We start from the raw sequence: 17,318 nt of genomic DNA on the forward strand, positions 1-17,318 counted from the left end.
GGATCTTGTTCTTTTGGTCATGACCCAGCCTTCATGACCGTAGGTGAGGGTAGGAATGAAAACTGACCGGTAGATTGAGATCTTTGCCTTCTGGCTCAGCTCTGTTTTTGTCACAACGGTGCGATAAATTGAATGTATTACCGCACCCGCTGCGCCAATTCTCTGACCGATCTCCCGCTCCATTGTCCCCTGTTTCACGAACAAGACCCCAAGGTATTCCTTCACTTTGGGTAAGGACTCATTCCCTACCTGAAGAAAGCACTCTATCGGTTTTCTACTGAGAACCATGGTCACAGATTTAGAGGTGCTGATCCTCATCCCAGCCGCTTCACACTCAGCTGCAAACCAGTCAGTAAGGTCACAGACGGTGATGCCATCAGGACCACTTCATCTGCAAAAAGCAGCAATGAGATCGCCATCCAACCGAACTGCAACCCCTCCCCACCCCAACTACGCCTCGATAACCTGTCCATATATACTACAAACAGGATTGGTGACAAAGCACAGCCCGGGCGGAGGCCAACCCTCACCTGCAACGAGTTGGACCTACTGCCAAGAACCCGGACACAGCTCTCGCTTTGGTCGTACAGAGATTGGATGGCCCTGAGATGGGACCCCCTCACCCCACACTCCCGCAGCAACTCCCACAGTATCTCCCGGGGGGACCGGGTCACACGCCTTCTTCAGATCCACAAAACACATGTAGGCCGTTTGGGCATACTCCCGGTTATACTCCCAGGTTCCTTCCAGGATCCTTGCAAGAGTGAAGATCAGATCCATTGTTCCTCAACCAGGACGGAATCCGCATTGTTCCTCTTTAACCCGAGGTTTGAATATTGGCCGAACCCTCCTGGAGTAGACTTTACCAGGGAGGCTGAGAAGTCTGACACCTCTGTAATTGGCACACACCCTCTGGTCCCCCTTTTTGAAGAGGGGAACCACAATCCCGGTCTGCCCCTCCCTATGCACCGTCCCAGGCCTCCACGGCGTGTCAACAACAACAGCCCCTCCACACCTCTCAGCATTTCTGGACGGAGCTCATCAAACCCTGGGGCTTTGCCACTGTGGAGTTGTTTGACTACCTCAGTTACTTCCACCAGGGAAATTGACAACATTCCCCATCATCTTCCAGATCTGCCTCTACCATAGAGAACGTGTTAGCTGGATTTAGGAGTCCCTCAAAGTGCTCCTTGTACCGCCCTAATACCTCCTCAGTTGAGGCCAACGGGATCCCATCCTTACTGCAAACAACTTGGATGGTTCCCCACTTCCCCCTCCTGAGGTGGCACTTCTCCATGTCTTCTCCGGACTTCTCCCACACCCGCTGCTTTGCCTCTTTCACGGCAGAGGCTGCAGCCCTTCGAGGCCCTTCGGTACCGCGCAACTGCCTCTGGATCCTTCCGGGATAGTATATCCCAGAAAGACTCCTTCAGTCGGACGGCTTCCCTAACCACCGGTGTTCACCAGGATGTTTGTGGGTTGCGCCCTTTGAGGCACCTAAGACCACAGCTTCAGCAATGGAAACTTTGAACATTGTCCACTCCGGTTAAATGCCCCCAGCCTCCACAGGGATGCACAAAAAGCTCCCCTGGAGGTGTGATTTGAAAGTTTGTCAGACAGGGGCCTCCTCCAGATGTTCCCAATTTACCTGCACTAGCCGTTTGAGCTCACCAGGTCTGTCCAGAGTCTTTCCCCAATAAATAATTGAAACCACAGTAGAAGGTCTTTATTGAGAAATTCAGCGCTACATGGTCTGTGTGCATGTAGTACATCCAGAGCATGTCGACTAAACTTTCACCCCGTTTACTCATCTTAGTATGCTTGGGGAGTAAGAGGAGGGGAGGCTGACCTCAGGCTTTGACCTTAGGTTGTTTTCAGGATTCCTGCTTGTGGAGGGTAGTGTAATTTAAACCTGGCTGAGGGAAGGAGAGACAGACCGGTCAGTTCATACAAGGCTAATGGAGGGGAGGAGGTGCTGGACTACACTGCCAAATCCCTGACATGGATGTGACTCAGGGCATGTTTGAAATGTTGCAGGGCTTTAATATCAAAAAAAGCTTTTTAAGCTGATTTAATACCTTTTTTATGTCATGATTAATGTATACTATTTAATTAAGTAAAATAAAAAATATGCATGGCACAGAGTTAATTTGATACATTACAGATAAACAAACAAGAAGATTACTTTAAAGAGCATTCAAGTCTAATGGCTGTGTAAAGTTAAGAATAGTCCAACATTTTGGGAATTCACATATTCACTTTCTTGCTGAGATTTAGGTAAGAGGAACAGTGCCACTCTCGTAGAACTGTCAATCTTCTCATCTGACTTTTGTCAATAAAACAAATGATCGTATTATCGTTTCCCAAAATTAAACATTCCTTCAAACAATCTTTCTTTTCTGTCGACAAACAATGTGACAGTAAATTCAGAGATTTTTTGGTTTAATCTTTCAGATTGTCTATGTTTCACATAGTATTCAAAAGTGGGATAATATTTGGGGAGAATTGTTTCTATTGAGCTTGGATTACAATTCAAGCAAGGCAGTCCAGTGGACTGCAGCAGGGCCCCAAATGCCGAGGCGCCCTGTACTCCCCAAATTCACCCTGTTTCATTTGTTATTGTGTTATTTGATTAAATGCAAATTTGTGTGGGAATATTCATTATTCAGACATAGTATCAACGCAACTGATGGGGGCCTCTCTCAGAGTCCTGCATTATTATCCAGTCTTGCGTCTCCGTTGTGTAGAGATCCGGGCCCCTTCACACAACAGTTGCTTGGGTCTCATGGTGCATTTCTGGCCCGCGGCTGCCACAGTGGGTTTATCTGGCCGGGGTTTATATGCATAAATGAATTGGTAGAAAAGAGTGTTGCTGATTTATTTTTTGAAACTTTGGTAGTTTGTCTTTTTGAACCGATTATAAATTGCTATGTGATATAGCACAGAAATGCATATCCCTCTTATAAGGAATTTGAATAACAATTGAGCTTGGTGTCTTCACAAAAATTACATGACTTTTTTCTCTAGCGCCGTCATCAAATGTTCAACTATGTTTATGACCAAATACCTACAAAACTAATTACATTCCCATCAGCCTCAGCTGTTTGTATTTGCACCAATTTGTAAATTAAATAAACATAGTCAACATCATACCTGCTAAACATCAGCATGTTAACATTGTCAATGTGAGCATGTTAGCCTGCTAGTGTTAGCATTTAGCTCAAAGCATTGCTGTCCCTAAGTACAGCCTCACAGAGCTCTGTGCATGGCCGTGTAGTAGTCTACATAAATCAGCATAGCTTTCCCAAATCTTAAATTATTATGATTATCGTGATTGTTTTTTGTTAATAGTAGTAGAGCTATTAAGAGCATGAATAGCTTTTAACCTCTCTAGTTACTGGGCACCTGCCAAAGCCTGCTGCTCTCTGCCTTTTCAGACATTTTTTAGTTAAACAGAACTTTTTTCTGTAAAATATAGCTCAGTAATGTGAAAGTAATGACAATACATTACTGATGACTGTCAGGTCTGTCATCAACCGAGATCTCCTTTAATAAACGTGACAGGAATTCACTAGTGGCAGCAGCACTACATTGGAATTTAGGCTGTGATACAACACACAGTAGTCTTTAACCATCAACCATAAAGAAACCAAATTTTTTATTTTCCAGCTGTGTTGTTCTGCTTTTATGGGCCGATGTGTCCGGGGCCAAACATGCGTGCCCTGTGCCAAGCCGTTCCTTACACAGACATATATCCCGTTGTTTGTTGTTTTTGTTACAATTGTTGTTACAATACTGTAGTTCTTTGTGTGAATAATTGGAACATGGTTATTTCAGCAGTTTTGTCAGCCAATTAGGGTCCAACTGAGCTGACCTCGCTCTTTCTCGCCCCTTTGTCTCGCCAGTGATGACTGTAACTCCTCATTAGAACGCTCCACTGATCGATCCTCGTATATCTCTCTTTTTCTCGTCTTGCACCCTCAGTTTCTCTGTTCTATTTTATTATCATCCATAGTGATCTTCCTACCTGAGGTCCATTCATGACGTGTGCTGACATTTTAACAGAACTTCAAGCGCTGCAATGGTATGTTGTTGTTTTTTTATTTGTTGTTGTTTTTTTTTTGGGGGGGGGGGGGGGGGGCATTTTAGGCCTTTAATTCCACAGGACAGATGAAGAAATGAAAGGGGAGAGAGAAGAGGAATGTTTTGCAGCAAAGGGCTGCAGGTCAGAGTCGAGAATTCAACCTCTCTATATATATATATATATTATACTCTACCAACTGAGCTAACTCGGCCACAAGCTGGAATACTTTTAGTGGAAAAGTGTCTCTCTTGGTTCTCTATCAGACTGTAAAGATGTCAGCTGTTTTCTTCTCTGGCTCTCTGCACCCTTAGAGCACACACGCCCAGCTTTGATCCGGACCCTGGCACAAGATTGGGGGAATGGAGCAAATATTGACTCCATCTGAGCCAGACAAATCTTTCCCTCTTCCTGTGTTCTTTCTCCTTCCATCTCCTTTACACTTGCTGAGTTCCCGTCTAATCTGCCATTACCTCTTTCTTTCACATTTCCTTTTATCCCCTTTCTGCTGCTGCCTTTCTTTTCCCTCCTTTTGTGTCCCCGTCTGTCAGTCTTTCTCTCCTCTCTTCTCAAGGTTCTCAGGCTGTCTGTGCTGTTGGGTCAGGGCTCTCTTCTCAGCTGAGTTAAGAGCCCACACAGATATCAATCCATGGCGTTCTTCTCTATCTCAATGTTTGGATTTCACTCTAGTCAAATTAATATGTGTCACCTTCATGTGTTATGTGTTACTACGATAAATGATAAATAAAGCCAATGCACTTGTTTTGCCTTGGCATTCCGATATGAGCAACTACACTCAGAGAGCACAGACCTCCGCCAAGCCATGTCACATTTCACATTACTAATAATAGTGAAAAATAATTAGTGAATCTGTCTATGTGATTCGGATCCACTCCAAAATTAAATAGGTTCTCATGCTACAGCCTTCCACCAAGTTTCATGAAAAAACATACATAACCTCCTTTACTTCCCCACTAGACCAAAGCTGGACTTAAGCTTCTGCAAAGATGCATGCAAAATGTTTCTGTGAACCTAGGGCAAAGAAGGGTGTTATAAGTAACCGTAGGTCGCAGAGGGTCTTAGAGGGGTTTGTGCACACAACAAGCAAGCCCAATTGGTAATCCAATTCCTGTTGGAAGAAAAAAAAAATACAAGTTGTTTGTACAAGTAGGCTATTAAAGTAACAGAACAACAAATGCTCTCCAGCCAAACTCTGCTAGAGGAAAATACAGGGAATTACTGTTGTCATTAGGATTAGTCAGGCACCGTTAATGTCTTTACCCAGTTTCATGAAAATACATAAATAGTTATCAAGAAATATCAACCTGGTGGTGGCGTTAGAGAAAAGGTCATGGGATCCCCAAAGTAGTAGGTTAGCTTCATCTTCTTAAAAAACAACCAAGAGTTGTGCTATCAGTCTTGACCAAAGTGGTGCAGCGACAGACAAACAGATCATCGTACCTATGTGGCAGCAGGCTGTCCTTCCTCCCACACAAAATGACTACATACATCTCTGTTGAAGCATGTTTCAGCCCTGACTCTTCTCTCTGTAAGGGAGTGAGTGAGTTACTGAAGTGAACTAAGCTTTTGTGTTACATGAACACAACAGGAAAAAATTGTTAATGCTAACCATCAGATGGTTCTTAATACTTGTGCCCTCTGTTTGCCCAAGTCCCTCTGTTTGCTGCTGTCTTCACAGTCTGCAGAAGGGCCTTGACCCTCTGCTGGACTGAAGAAGCCTGAAGGCCTCATTAACTTTAAAAGTACAAAGGTTGCAGGCCTACTGTGTCTGGGCCCGAGGCTGGGGTGTGTGTGTGTTTTCTAGAGGCAGGGGGTGTGTTTACATGCAAGGAGTTTTTCAAATGATGTATCACTCCCACGGGGCCCTGTTACTCTGATCTGCAGTGCTATTACTCAAATCCGCCATCCGAGACCCATAACAGATCTGCTGCTACAGTACACGCGGACCTTCCCGGACACACACACAAACATCTGCATGTTGGGGTGACTACTTGATACAGACATTTTGCTAATCAGGATCCTGTGGTTGGTGGTGCATGTCAGCCAGCCAACACGTTAGTTTTTTTTCTTCCCACTGATCTAGAGAAAAAGAGATAAGGAAAGAGGGAGAGAGGAGGGGAACAGAGGGCTATAAGTGGTCACGGATCACTGGTGGCCATGGCAATGACCTCTGGCTAATTGTAGTTACTGATAGACATGCTGCTTAGAAGTAGAGAGATATCCATTTCAGTGATCACACACACATACACATACACACACACACACACACACACACACACACACACACACACACACAGCCAACTGCATGTTGTCTATGCATGTGCATTGACCTCTGGAATTTACCCTAATCATTCTTGGTACGCCTTTAACATTAACTTTTTTATTTTGACAGATCAGATCTTAAACCCACTCTGTAATGTGGTTAAGTCTTCAGTTGTTGGCTTTGAAGTCGCTAATCTCCGTCACCATCGCTGCGTCTATGTTGTAGGATGCTTGTCCAAGAAAAGCAGCAGCAGCTTGGCCCTTAGACATGTCAAACCCCTGGGTGTGTTAATATGTGTTCAACCATAACTCACTGTATACCCGCCCTCCCTTCCACTCATCGGCCTCTCTTACATTTCCACCATTTGGCCTCTCTTCTTAGCTGCAGCAGGTTAGGAAATATTATGTTGATGACTTGGGCTCTGGTCTCCTCAATAGTACACAATGTTGTAGTATCACTATCACATTAGTATCATCTTGTATCCCACTTTTTCTCATTTTACCCATCTATCCATATTTCATCTGACTCTTACTCATGAACTGCTTTTTGTCTGCTCCTTCTTTCTATTCCCTCCTTTGTGTTCACAGATTATCATAGCGCTCTTTTCTCTCTGTTTTCTCCCTGATGAACATGATGGTTTTTTTTTTTAATTATTTGTCACGCATAAAACTGTGCCCAAGCCTCATGGTCTTAAAAGTCATCACGGATTAATATAAACCAGATCCAGAATGCAGCACACTTTAAACGATGCAGTCCAAATTTAAAGAAAACCAGATTTCATAATCAGATTTTCAGACCTTCATGTCTACCCAACTTTATAAATTACCAATTATGATTATAACCTCCTAGAGAAATCAATAGTCCATCTTGCCAGATTTTTCCAGCTTTTGAGACAAAACAAACTTAAACACATCAATATTAAATAACCACTCCATTTCTTTATTGTCTGACACGCTTAAATCCTTATTGGGACTCCAGTGGGACTCCCTTTTCACTTCTCTCAACTCACCCAGCTCACACGATCAGTACCCTTGAAAACAGTAAATTAGAAATCTGCCAACCTCAGAGGAAGAATACCAGGTCTTATCGACCCATCTTTGTGCAAGAATTTTGGTTTTGACAATAAACTTATTTGGATAAAAGCTCCAAAGATTCTCCAGTGGACAGACAACATATATCAGCCTCTTCAAAATTTGAGTAAAGCTCTTTATCCCATGGAGAACTTTCCTTTTCCTCTGTACCTCTGGGTCATTCTTCACCTCCCCCACTGTCCCTTGATGGCTGATTGGTTGGCATGATCTTTTTTATAAAACCTAACCTGACTGACAGACCAAAGATGAATCAAAACCAAATGAATATGGTATAAACAAGATGTCATCAGGCAGTTTTCACATCTGCTTCAGACCGCAACCAAGAACAGTTCACAGCCCCCCAGATGATCATCAATTACGATTCAGAAGTGGATTGTCTCTTGGGTTCACTTATCTGGTGAAGTATGTCTGTTTCCGAGTGCGTGTGTAATTTAACAGTTATGAGACAACACAGCCATGTTTAATTCATTTAAAAATATCATTTGCACATCAACTACATGCTGACAGTAAGTCAACAGCCATATTTCATCTACAATATATAAAACTAATTTTCCACTTTTTTACATTCATTTTCCACTTTGTATAGAACAATTGCTGTGTGTTTTGACACAATAGTAGACCTGATAGCTTTGTACGTCCCTGCTGCAGATGCTGCCAGCTCAGGGCTGTTTCCGACATTGAGTAGATCATTACTACTGATCACTGAGACCTAGTACAATGTAACATTCTTATGTTGGATTGTGCAACTAAGAAAGCGGCTCTGAAAGTTGTTATAGCTTAGTCAGGGCCCATAGAAGTGTGTGTGTGTGTGTGTGAGAGAGAGAAAGAGAGAGGGGGGAGGCAGTGGGAGTGTAGGGTTTATGCGTGTGAAAGGGAGAGAGGGAGTTGTGTAATCTGTCCATTTTGTGTCTCCTGTCTCCCCATTCTGTCTCCCCCCTGGTCCGCTAGCTGCCAGGCGTCACACTAGTTTATAAGTGTATATATACTAGTGTAAGGACCCCAAAAAAAGTTGTCGAGTGAACGGACTGAAAAGAAAAAAAGTAATCCTTCCCACTCTCCTAAAATCACGGGGAGTGACTGTGACAGGAGGAAGGGGACAGAGAGAGAGAGTGTGTGTGTGTGTGTGTGTGTGTGAGAGAGAGAGAGAGAGAGAGCTGAAGAAGCCCATCGCAGGACTTGATCAGAATTTCTTTCAGGACTGCACGGAGCGGAACGGACCACTATCCGATCCAAAAACCTGGACTGATTATCAATAGCTGTGCTAACTCGCGGAGTGAGAACTGTTGTGGGAGACTCTAGGAGGAGCATGCGGCTCGGTTTACTATTCAGGTAAAACATTACAACCTGCTGCCTCGGTCCGCTTATACACATCACCACACGTGGAGGTTTGCATGGTGTTTATGTTGAGCGTGGAATACATTTAAAAATGTTTTTTTTTTGTTTGGTGGCAAAGTTTTGGCTTTTACGCACGACGCCTTCTTGTTGCGCACTGGGCGCTGTGCAGGATATAGGAAAGGAATATATGCGACGACATCTGGGTTTAGGTTAGAGTCTTTCCCCTAAGGGCGAATATTTGGGAGTTTTCCCCCCTGTTGCATCTCTCTCTCTCTCTCTGTCTCTCGCTCTCTCTCTCTCTCTCTCTCTCTCTCTCTCTCTTTCTTTCCCTGTGGCCCCGCAGCTCTGAGTTTATTCTACAATGTGCCACTGTAGCGGCCAGGGAAACGTGGACCCGGGTAGGGGGTCGTTACTTCGGCCTGAGCGGCTCTGTTGTGTCGGACTGTGCGGGACTTTTGTCTGTGTTTTTTCGGGGTAGTTATGTAGCCTGGCCCTGGTGTGGGGAATCTTCCAGAGACCACGGCGGTGCACCACACTGGGAAGAAGGGACCAATTACTCTGACTAGATGTGGCCTGCGGACTGGTGATTGTGGTGATGGTTTGGGTCTTGTGGTGAGCGCCGAATGGTCCATCTTAGCAAGTCGTTTAGTATCATGTTCGGGCTATTTTCTTGGCAGATGAAGAGATGGCATTCCACTTGTTTCCAATGCACTTGTCTCGACAGTTTTGTGGAGTTTCTTGTGATGAAACCCAAGTATGAACAGATCAACTTCTGATTTTCTTGAATAGACTACATGTATCTGATACTTTTCACCTTAAAGAGAAAACAAGTTTTCAAAGACTCAATATTAGAAGAAATAGCCTATAGAAAAAAATTACTTTCTTAGGTGGCAAGCTTTTTCACGGCTCTAGCAGCTCATGCTTAGTACACTAACCCACAATTAAAGGCCACATTCAACACCATCCCACACCATAAACCCCCTCCTTTGAACATCAGGCCTTAAATAAATAGTACCTCACAGTGCAAGATGATTTTAGATGTTGTGACTGATTGAGTGTGGTTGCTGTGAGTTTGTGTGTGTGTGTGTGTGTGCGTGCGTGTGTGTTAAAGCCACATCCTCAGGGTGTGTACAGTCCCAGAGAGAGGCATGTGGAGGGAAAAAATACTTGCTGTTCAAACCCGTTAGTTTGTTAGCGCCTCTCAGGCTTCCCCAGATTGATTGAGATGTTTGCCTGTGAACCCTGAAGGGAAAAAGAAACTTCTGTTCACCCCCGCCGGTGACATCACTCCACCTGTAGTGGGAACGAAAGTGGCCTAATTAGTTGCTGAAGTACACTTAGGTCACTGGAACATATGATAGGGTGTTCACTCAACATGTTTAATGCTGTTTTTAAACAAAATGTACATTTGTTAGATAATGTTCAAGGGAGAGGAGAACAATAACGTCTCTGTGAGTTTACACAGCATCTACCAATTTCATGTTTAGGTCATGGAACAATTATGTCCTTTACAAAAGACCTTATTCAACCTGCTGATGTTTAAAATCCTGTATATCTGCACCCTCCAGGCTCTATGTGCTGTGGGGCTTTGTGGTGGTCTCGACCTCCGTGACCAAGGCAGCCAAGAAGAAGGTGAGTCCTTAACTCATTATGAGTGAGATGCACAGACAACAGCATCACTATAGCGGGTTGAAAGGTCACAATTAAAAGGTTGTTTCACATTATTTCAAGTCTTAAAACAATCCTGACTGGCCCATATGAACATAACTGCAATTTTTCATACTGGCTGGAAAGAGTTTCCTTTCTTTTTTCTTTTAAGATACTTTTTTTGGCATTTTCACATTGGCATTGGCACGGGCATTTAGCATTTTATTAGAAAGTGAAGAAGCAGAAATGGGGAAGAGACATAGATTTATGACACGCAACAAAGGTTCCTGGCTGCCGACCGTTGCAGTTATGTGGTGTGCACTGTAACCATTTGGTGTCTATGGTGCTCCTTTTCTAACACCAATGAAAGAGATGGGAGAAAATCCATAGTTTTCAGTTCAGTAGAAATGCATGTTCAGCCAAAGCTGACGTGACGCTTCGCTAGTCAGAGGCAGTCAAATCAAATCAGTCTTTTCCATATTAAATTCCCTCTTTGTGTTAGCATCCCTCCACGTACCAAAGTCTCTAACCTGGAAGATAGTCACTTGACATGACAAACTCGGACTCTTGAAGCCTCGTATCAGCTTCCACTAAACTGGGACAAATTTGTGTTATAGATAACATTTTTTCATAATCTATTTAGGTTTTTAAATAGATTATTTAGCTTCAAGCGGCTATATTTGCTATTTTTATAATAACAATGTATCGATGACAATGTGAAAACAATGTGAATGGAATTCCTCGTAGTAGAAGAAGCTTTTTTGACTTCTGCATCTCCCCCTGGCTTTAAAGAGCTTTATTGTTGTTTTCAGCTCATTGTTCAGCTGTCTGGTCGAAACTTGACTTGGTTTTGTTTGCAAAAATCTGTTGCTGCAGGTTTAAGAAGTTCCTCAATCGCTAAACTAAAACTAATGCTTCAATTTAGCTGGCATGTTTTGTACGCTCTGTTCTCCGTTGTACTGTGCTTACGTTTTTTTCATATTCATCTTATTTACGCAATTGTTCTAAGTAAAGTGTTGCATGTTCACCCTCTTGAAGCCAAAGCATGCCTTTTTAGTACTAAACGAGACAAGAACAACCATCTCTTCCACTGGATGAACGTTGAGAACTGGATTTTTTGCCTGCCTGAATTAAAAGGAGGAATAATTACAACATTGACAGAGTTCAATGTACATATGGGCATGTCGGGATTGTTGTACGTCAGAATTTAAAATATGGGAACTGATCCTTTTAAATGGGCTCACAGCTGAGGAGGGCCCCCAGTTATAAGATCATTTGTTTAAAAAAAGTGTAATAACATGAGAGGCTGAACTCACAGCTTCCCTCCTGTCTGGTTCAGGCCTGGCAGTACAGTGTCGCTGGAGTTTAACCAGTAGCTGCAGAGGTCAGCGGTGGCTGTTGCAGGGTCACTGCACGGAGCTCATTAATGTTCCCGGTTATGTGGCAGCTGTGTGTTTGATGTCACTCATTACAACAGAACACGCCTCCCCTCCAAAAACATACACGCACACACACACACACACACACACACACACACACACACACACACACACACACACACACACACACACACACACACAGAAACCACGTCTTTAGGCCTGTCTGCCTCAACCCTCCCCCATCTCTCACCCCTTTCTCCTTCCTTTTCTCCCACCCTCCTGCCATTTTACTTCAGACAGAGACAAAAACTCTTATAATCTGGATAATACTGCATCGGAGCACAGATGCATAGAACCCCAAACACACAAGTATGCCTCTAACACCTGTCCTCTCTCTGTACAAAACCACAAACTGTACAGTTTGTTTACTTGCATATTTCTGCGCATGTTCACACAAATATTCACACTCACTGAGGGGAAAGAGAGAGAGGAGAAGTTGAGTGCAGATTTATGTTTTGGTTCTTTCTGAATGGAAACTTTTGTTCAGCTCTCATATTTGCTGCTTTGCCAGCCAGGCCAACGCTTCAGTTATAAAATGAGAGAAGAAACATGTATCTGTAGCCACAGATGAGGACATCAAAGCCTGACCTGGCAGCCACACACACATACACACACACACACACACACACACACACACAAACCACACACATATACAAACACATGCACAGCCAGATCAGCACAATTCTTGATGTTTTTCTGCATGGCATTACTATGATACCAACTCCAATACATGTATCCATCTGCGTATAAGCTGCTGGCAGGTGACTGATTCAAAAGCTCAGGATTTATATTTTGGCCACAGAGGAAGGAAACTCACGAGACTGCAGCTCTGCAGTGGACTCAGTGAAGAAATAAGTCCCTCCAGAGATTTCTGATTTTGCAATGGCAGCATTTTTGTTATGTTAAGCACTTCTCTAATATATTGCCAAGGCTTGTAGTTTTTACAGAAGGGTTAAGGTTACATTCAGTTTTAGTATATATAGTCACTTCCACTTTTTTAACCAGTGAAACCTTTTTTCAACAGACCTTTTCATTGCCATAGTTTCATAGAAGTTCATAGACATTTTCAGTCAGCCCTAACATTTTAAAATTGTACAAACTGGCTTTTGAATCACATTTTTCAAAACACCGAGAGCTTTGTCAACGTGTTCTCTAAGAAATGCAGTGAATAAATATTTAGTTTTTTAATTGGATAAATGTAAAGAGGCGCAGGTAATGGCCTCACACAGATTTCTTGTCCTGCTGAATGTGGTGATGATGGATCAGTTACCTCACAAACAGATGAGCTTTTCTTAAATATCAGTATATTGTCCTTGCAGGGCGTGACGGAGTGATAAGGAAAAATGTAGCACAGAAAAATTCAAGGAAATTACCACAAAACAGCCTATAATAGCTCACAGAATTATTATACAGAACTGAAATTATTATTAGATAATTGACTATTTTGAAAATCATATAAGTAATATGTTAAAAATGACATAAAAATTACTAGTTCCAGTTTCACAAGTGTAATTTCTTTTTCATTGCACTGATTAGTCAAGTGACAGAAAAGTAATCAAGCAACTCTTTTGGTAATCAATTAATCATTAGTCATTGTCAAGCAAAAATAATTTCCACCTTCTGAAAGGAGATTCTCCTGCTGTTCTATGTTATATATCAGTCGTGTATCAAATATCTGGTTAAACAAAACATAACGTATTATGCTTGTTTGGAGTCATATAGTATCCTTTTGGCCTGATACTGGTGGCAGCTCAAAGGTTGGGAACCTCTGGATTTAAAGGGCAAAGTTTTAATAAATATGTAACCATTGTGTGTGTGTGTGTGTGTGTGTGTGTGTGTGTGTGTGTGTGTGTGTGTGTGTGTGTGTCTGTGCCAGGTGGCGGGCAGACAGTCCAGACAGGTGTTTGAGGCGGAGCCTGTGGAGGGGGTGTGGTCTGTCTGGGAGGAGTGGTCTGACTGCTCTCAGACCTGCGGCGTGGGCGTCTCACAAAGGACCAGGAAGTGTTTACCTCCTCCTCCTTCACCTCCCCAAACCCTTCCCCTCTCCCACTCTCCACCTAACTGGGCAGGTTATTTGCCCGGGGGCATCGGAGATCCTGTCATCTCACCTGTACGCCCCTACTACCCTCCTCGTTACGCCGGACAATACCAGCCTTATCAACAGTCCCCGTCAATTTCCACCAATCACAACCAAGGTTTGTCTCTGTATCGGAATACCAACACAGGGGGTGAAGGTGGTGGAGGAGCTCCTGTCCCAGGACCGGCAAATCCAGTCCCACCATTTTACCAGCCAGGACTCTCCCCAAACACTCAAGAACATGTGTCCATTTACCGATCGCCCTACAGCGCTCCTTCACACAGCTACAACCAGCCAGCACGCACGATCAGGAGGCCGACCAATCCATTAGCAGCAAGGGCTGCAGGAGGCGGGAGCAGAAGGTCGATCTCCCCCAGTCTGGAGGGTTTGCCTGCGAGGAGGTAAGTGAAACATGACAAGTAAACTAATTAATTAGAGCCAAGCTTCTCACAGATATAAATAAAATCACTGTAAAATGTCCAACTCAGTATATTGTGGTCACAATTCTTGATTCACTAAATTTACTGGCCAATATATCGTAAATAGAAGTTTTTAATATTGGAATCCGCTTAAAAATCCAGTCACCCTTGAAAAACAACAAATTTCAACATTTTCTTATATTTTCAAAAAGCATTTTTTAAAGGTCAAAGCACAAAACGGAAACACTTATTTAATCAATTTCTTGTTAGTTTCTTGAGCGAGCACCCCGAGTTGGTCTTTTTCAGTAGCTTTTCAGTGCCTCAGTTTTTTCTCACTGGTGAAAAAAGTTTCAACTACCTCAGTAATCTCTAAGAACTCAACGATGACTTCTCAACAAAGACGTCACCCAAATAAAAGATTCCTCAGAGTACCATTTGATGTGCATGATCAGGATTCATTTAGGTGCCATTAGTTAAAGTGCTGACATTGTTTCAGCATTAGAGAGGTTTGTTATGATGTCTTAAGTGTTGTGAGTTGGAGTTATGCCCATAACTGGTATTTGCTGTGTTATTACATCATTACTTCTGGCTTTTGCCACACTCACAGGCACTGCCTTGCTTTGCCTGCTCACTACAGCCTGTTGGCCCAATGTCAGTTATGGTTAAAATGCACATAAAACCTGAACTCCGTCTAAAACGTATCCTGTCTTTCCGTTTTCTTTATCTCTGTCGTTGCCTCTTGCTTTTTCTGTCCATCTGTAAATCTTTCTCTATAAATAGTTCCTGTTTCCTTTTTGTGTGTCTTTCTTTTTGACTCACAGGCCTTCCGCCATCCGTCCAGGTCAGTTTGGGTATGGCAGGGTCCCGTTCTCTCTGCCTCTGCATCGTCCCAACCGGCAGGCTCGGCACACTGTTAACGGCACTGATGCTAAAACATCACCTGGACTTGATGAAGACGAAGCAGAGACTGAAAGGAAAGAGGAAGAGAGGATGGGGAGTGATGGAGAAGATATAGAGGCAGGGAAGCGTGAAGAAGAGGAGAGCACTGAGACGCCTGCTGCTGAGGAGTTTCCCACGGCAGCCACTGCAGCTGACAATGCACCCCGCCACACTGACCGACCCCCGCAAACTGATACTGAGCACGGGAGGGCAAGAGAGCAAGTCCAATCCTCACACTCCTTCTCACGCTCCTCATCTCAGCCCAACCGCCACCGGTTTGACTGGCACTCCCTCACTGCCCCATCGCCTCCCATCCATCCTCTCTCCCGTCCAAACTCCCCTGCCCTCACGTCACCTTTTTCCTCACCTCTCCACCGCTCTAGCCCCATGCACAGAGACAGGGAGCTCCACCCAGGCTTTATCCCACACGCCCCGCCAGCCAGCAACATCTACCCACAACAGCACCCCACTGTCCCGCACCCGGGTGTGGAATCAGGCAGGGATGGAGGAAGAGGAGTTCCCCGGGTCTACAGATGCTCTGGGCCAGAGAAGGAGTACCGTAGGTGCTTCTCACAGGTGAGATCTTCCCCCAGAAACCACAGAAATATTCCACTTAATTCACTGGCTTCAGACCCTTTTAATAATCTCAGTAGTTTACTTTCATAGCAGCTCCTCAGTGTGCATGTCCCCGGCTCACCTCTGCTTTATTCATCCTGCAGTCATGCTTGATTTGTATTCATGCCGTGTGTTGAAGGGAACAGTTAGCGGGTGTAAACTGAGGATTTGAAGGTCAGCAGAGTGTATTTGATAGATAGATCATTCCCTAGCTCAGACAGTTTCCAATTTCCAATTTGTAAATATGCAAATGTTACACTGTATTTAATGTAGGCATAGTCCTTGTACAGCTGCGTTTACCTTGTTTTTGTTAATATACTAAAAAAGTATTGTTTCGGTATCAGGACTGAAAACTCATATTGGCGAAAGAGCATGAAAGATCTTATCAGAGTGCTATTAAAAAATGCAATGTTGAGACAGTATCATTCATGTTCGAGTTTTATGAAAATCGATCAACCATGTGTGGGATATTTGTAATGGACGGAGAGACAGAATAAAATAAACAGAAGGGACGGATCCATAGTCCCTTTTTTTGTAAGATATAAATACAATACACACACACACACACACACACACACACACACACACACACACACACACACACACACACATACACGCACACACACATGCACACACACATGCACAAACACACGCACACACACAGTTATGCATTTTCACCCTCTCAAGTTATTTTCACAACTGGCTCTTATCGAGGGGAAGTAGTCACTTGAATTAGGGCTCAGGTTGGCACTTGTGGGCCCTTTGATTTTTGTCTCTTTAGATAATTTGGCAGCCTCTCTTGCCCTCTTTCATCTCCCTCTCTTTCTTCCTTTCTGTCTCGGCCCGGCAGTTGGTGATAGTCCCCATGTTAAAACAGATTTAGTTGCTGGCAGAACTGTTGCCCTGTATGTGCCAGCAGCACTAATAGCAGTCCTGTGACGGCTCAGTCTGACTCATTGGGTTACATATTTACCCAACATTAGCCTCTGCTTCAGCCTTGTTTGCTCCTGCAGGATCCACATTTTCATGTCTTTTCATTATTTAAAGATAGGTTTAAGTGCTGATGAATGCAGGACTTTGCCCAGGCGTGTATGTACTTTATATATGTATGTCTGTGTTTGTGTGTGTGTGATTGAGGGAGTGAGCCAGTCAGAGGGTGACACATCCTATTATCTCTTAGGTGTGGGTCATAACACACCGCACCTAAGCCCAATCAAAAGTGTGGTTTGATGTGTGTATGCATGTGTTTTTACTGTTGCGTGGAAGCAAGTGGGGAACCAAGAGAGGGACAGAGGAAATGAGAAAGGCAAAAGGGGAAGAGTGTGTGTGTGTGTGTGTGTGTGTGTGTGTGTGTGTGTGTGTGTGTGTGTGTGTGTGTGTGTGTGTGTGTG

The 17,318-nt window shown here is 43.7% G+C and overlaps 1 protein-coding gene across 1 annotated transcript in view; it reads left to right on the forward strand.

Annotated features, from left to right (window-relative positions):
- The first annotated feature begins 8,592 nt into the window (after positions 1–8,592).
- Positions 8,593–17,318, forward strand: part of adamtsl4 (ADAMTS-like 4) — a 33,851-nt gene continuing 25,125 nt past the window's right edge. The window contains exons 1-4 of the mRNA XM_034875011.1: positions 8,593–8,785; positions 10,360–10,423; positions 13,754–14,355; positions 15,195–15,888. Of these exons, the coding sequence (XP_034730902.1) occupies positions 8,763–8,785; positions 10,360–10,423; positions 13,754–14,355; positions 15,195–15,888 (1,383 nt within the window). The 5' untranslated portion in view covers positions 8,593–8,762. The remainder of the gene's footprint in view (positions 8,786–10,359; positions 10,424–13,753; positions 14,356–15,194; positions 15,889–17,318) is intronic.

Source organism: Etheostoma cragini, chromosome 6 (genome assembly GCF_013103735.1).
Source record: "Etheostoma cragini isolate CJK2018 chromosome 6, CSU_Ecrag_1.0, whole genome shotgun sequence".
In the NCBI taxonomy this organism is placed as follows: Eukaryota; Metazoa; Chordata; class Actinopteri; order Perciformes; family Percidae; genus Etheostoma; species Etheostoma cragini.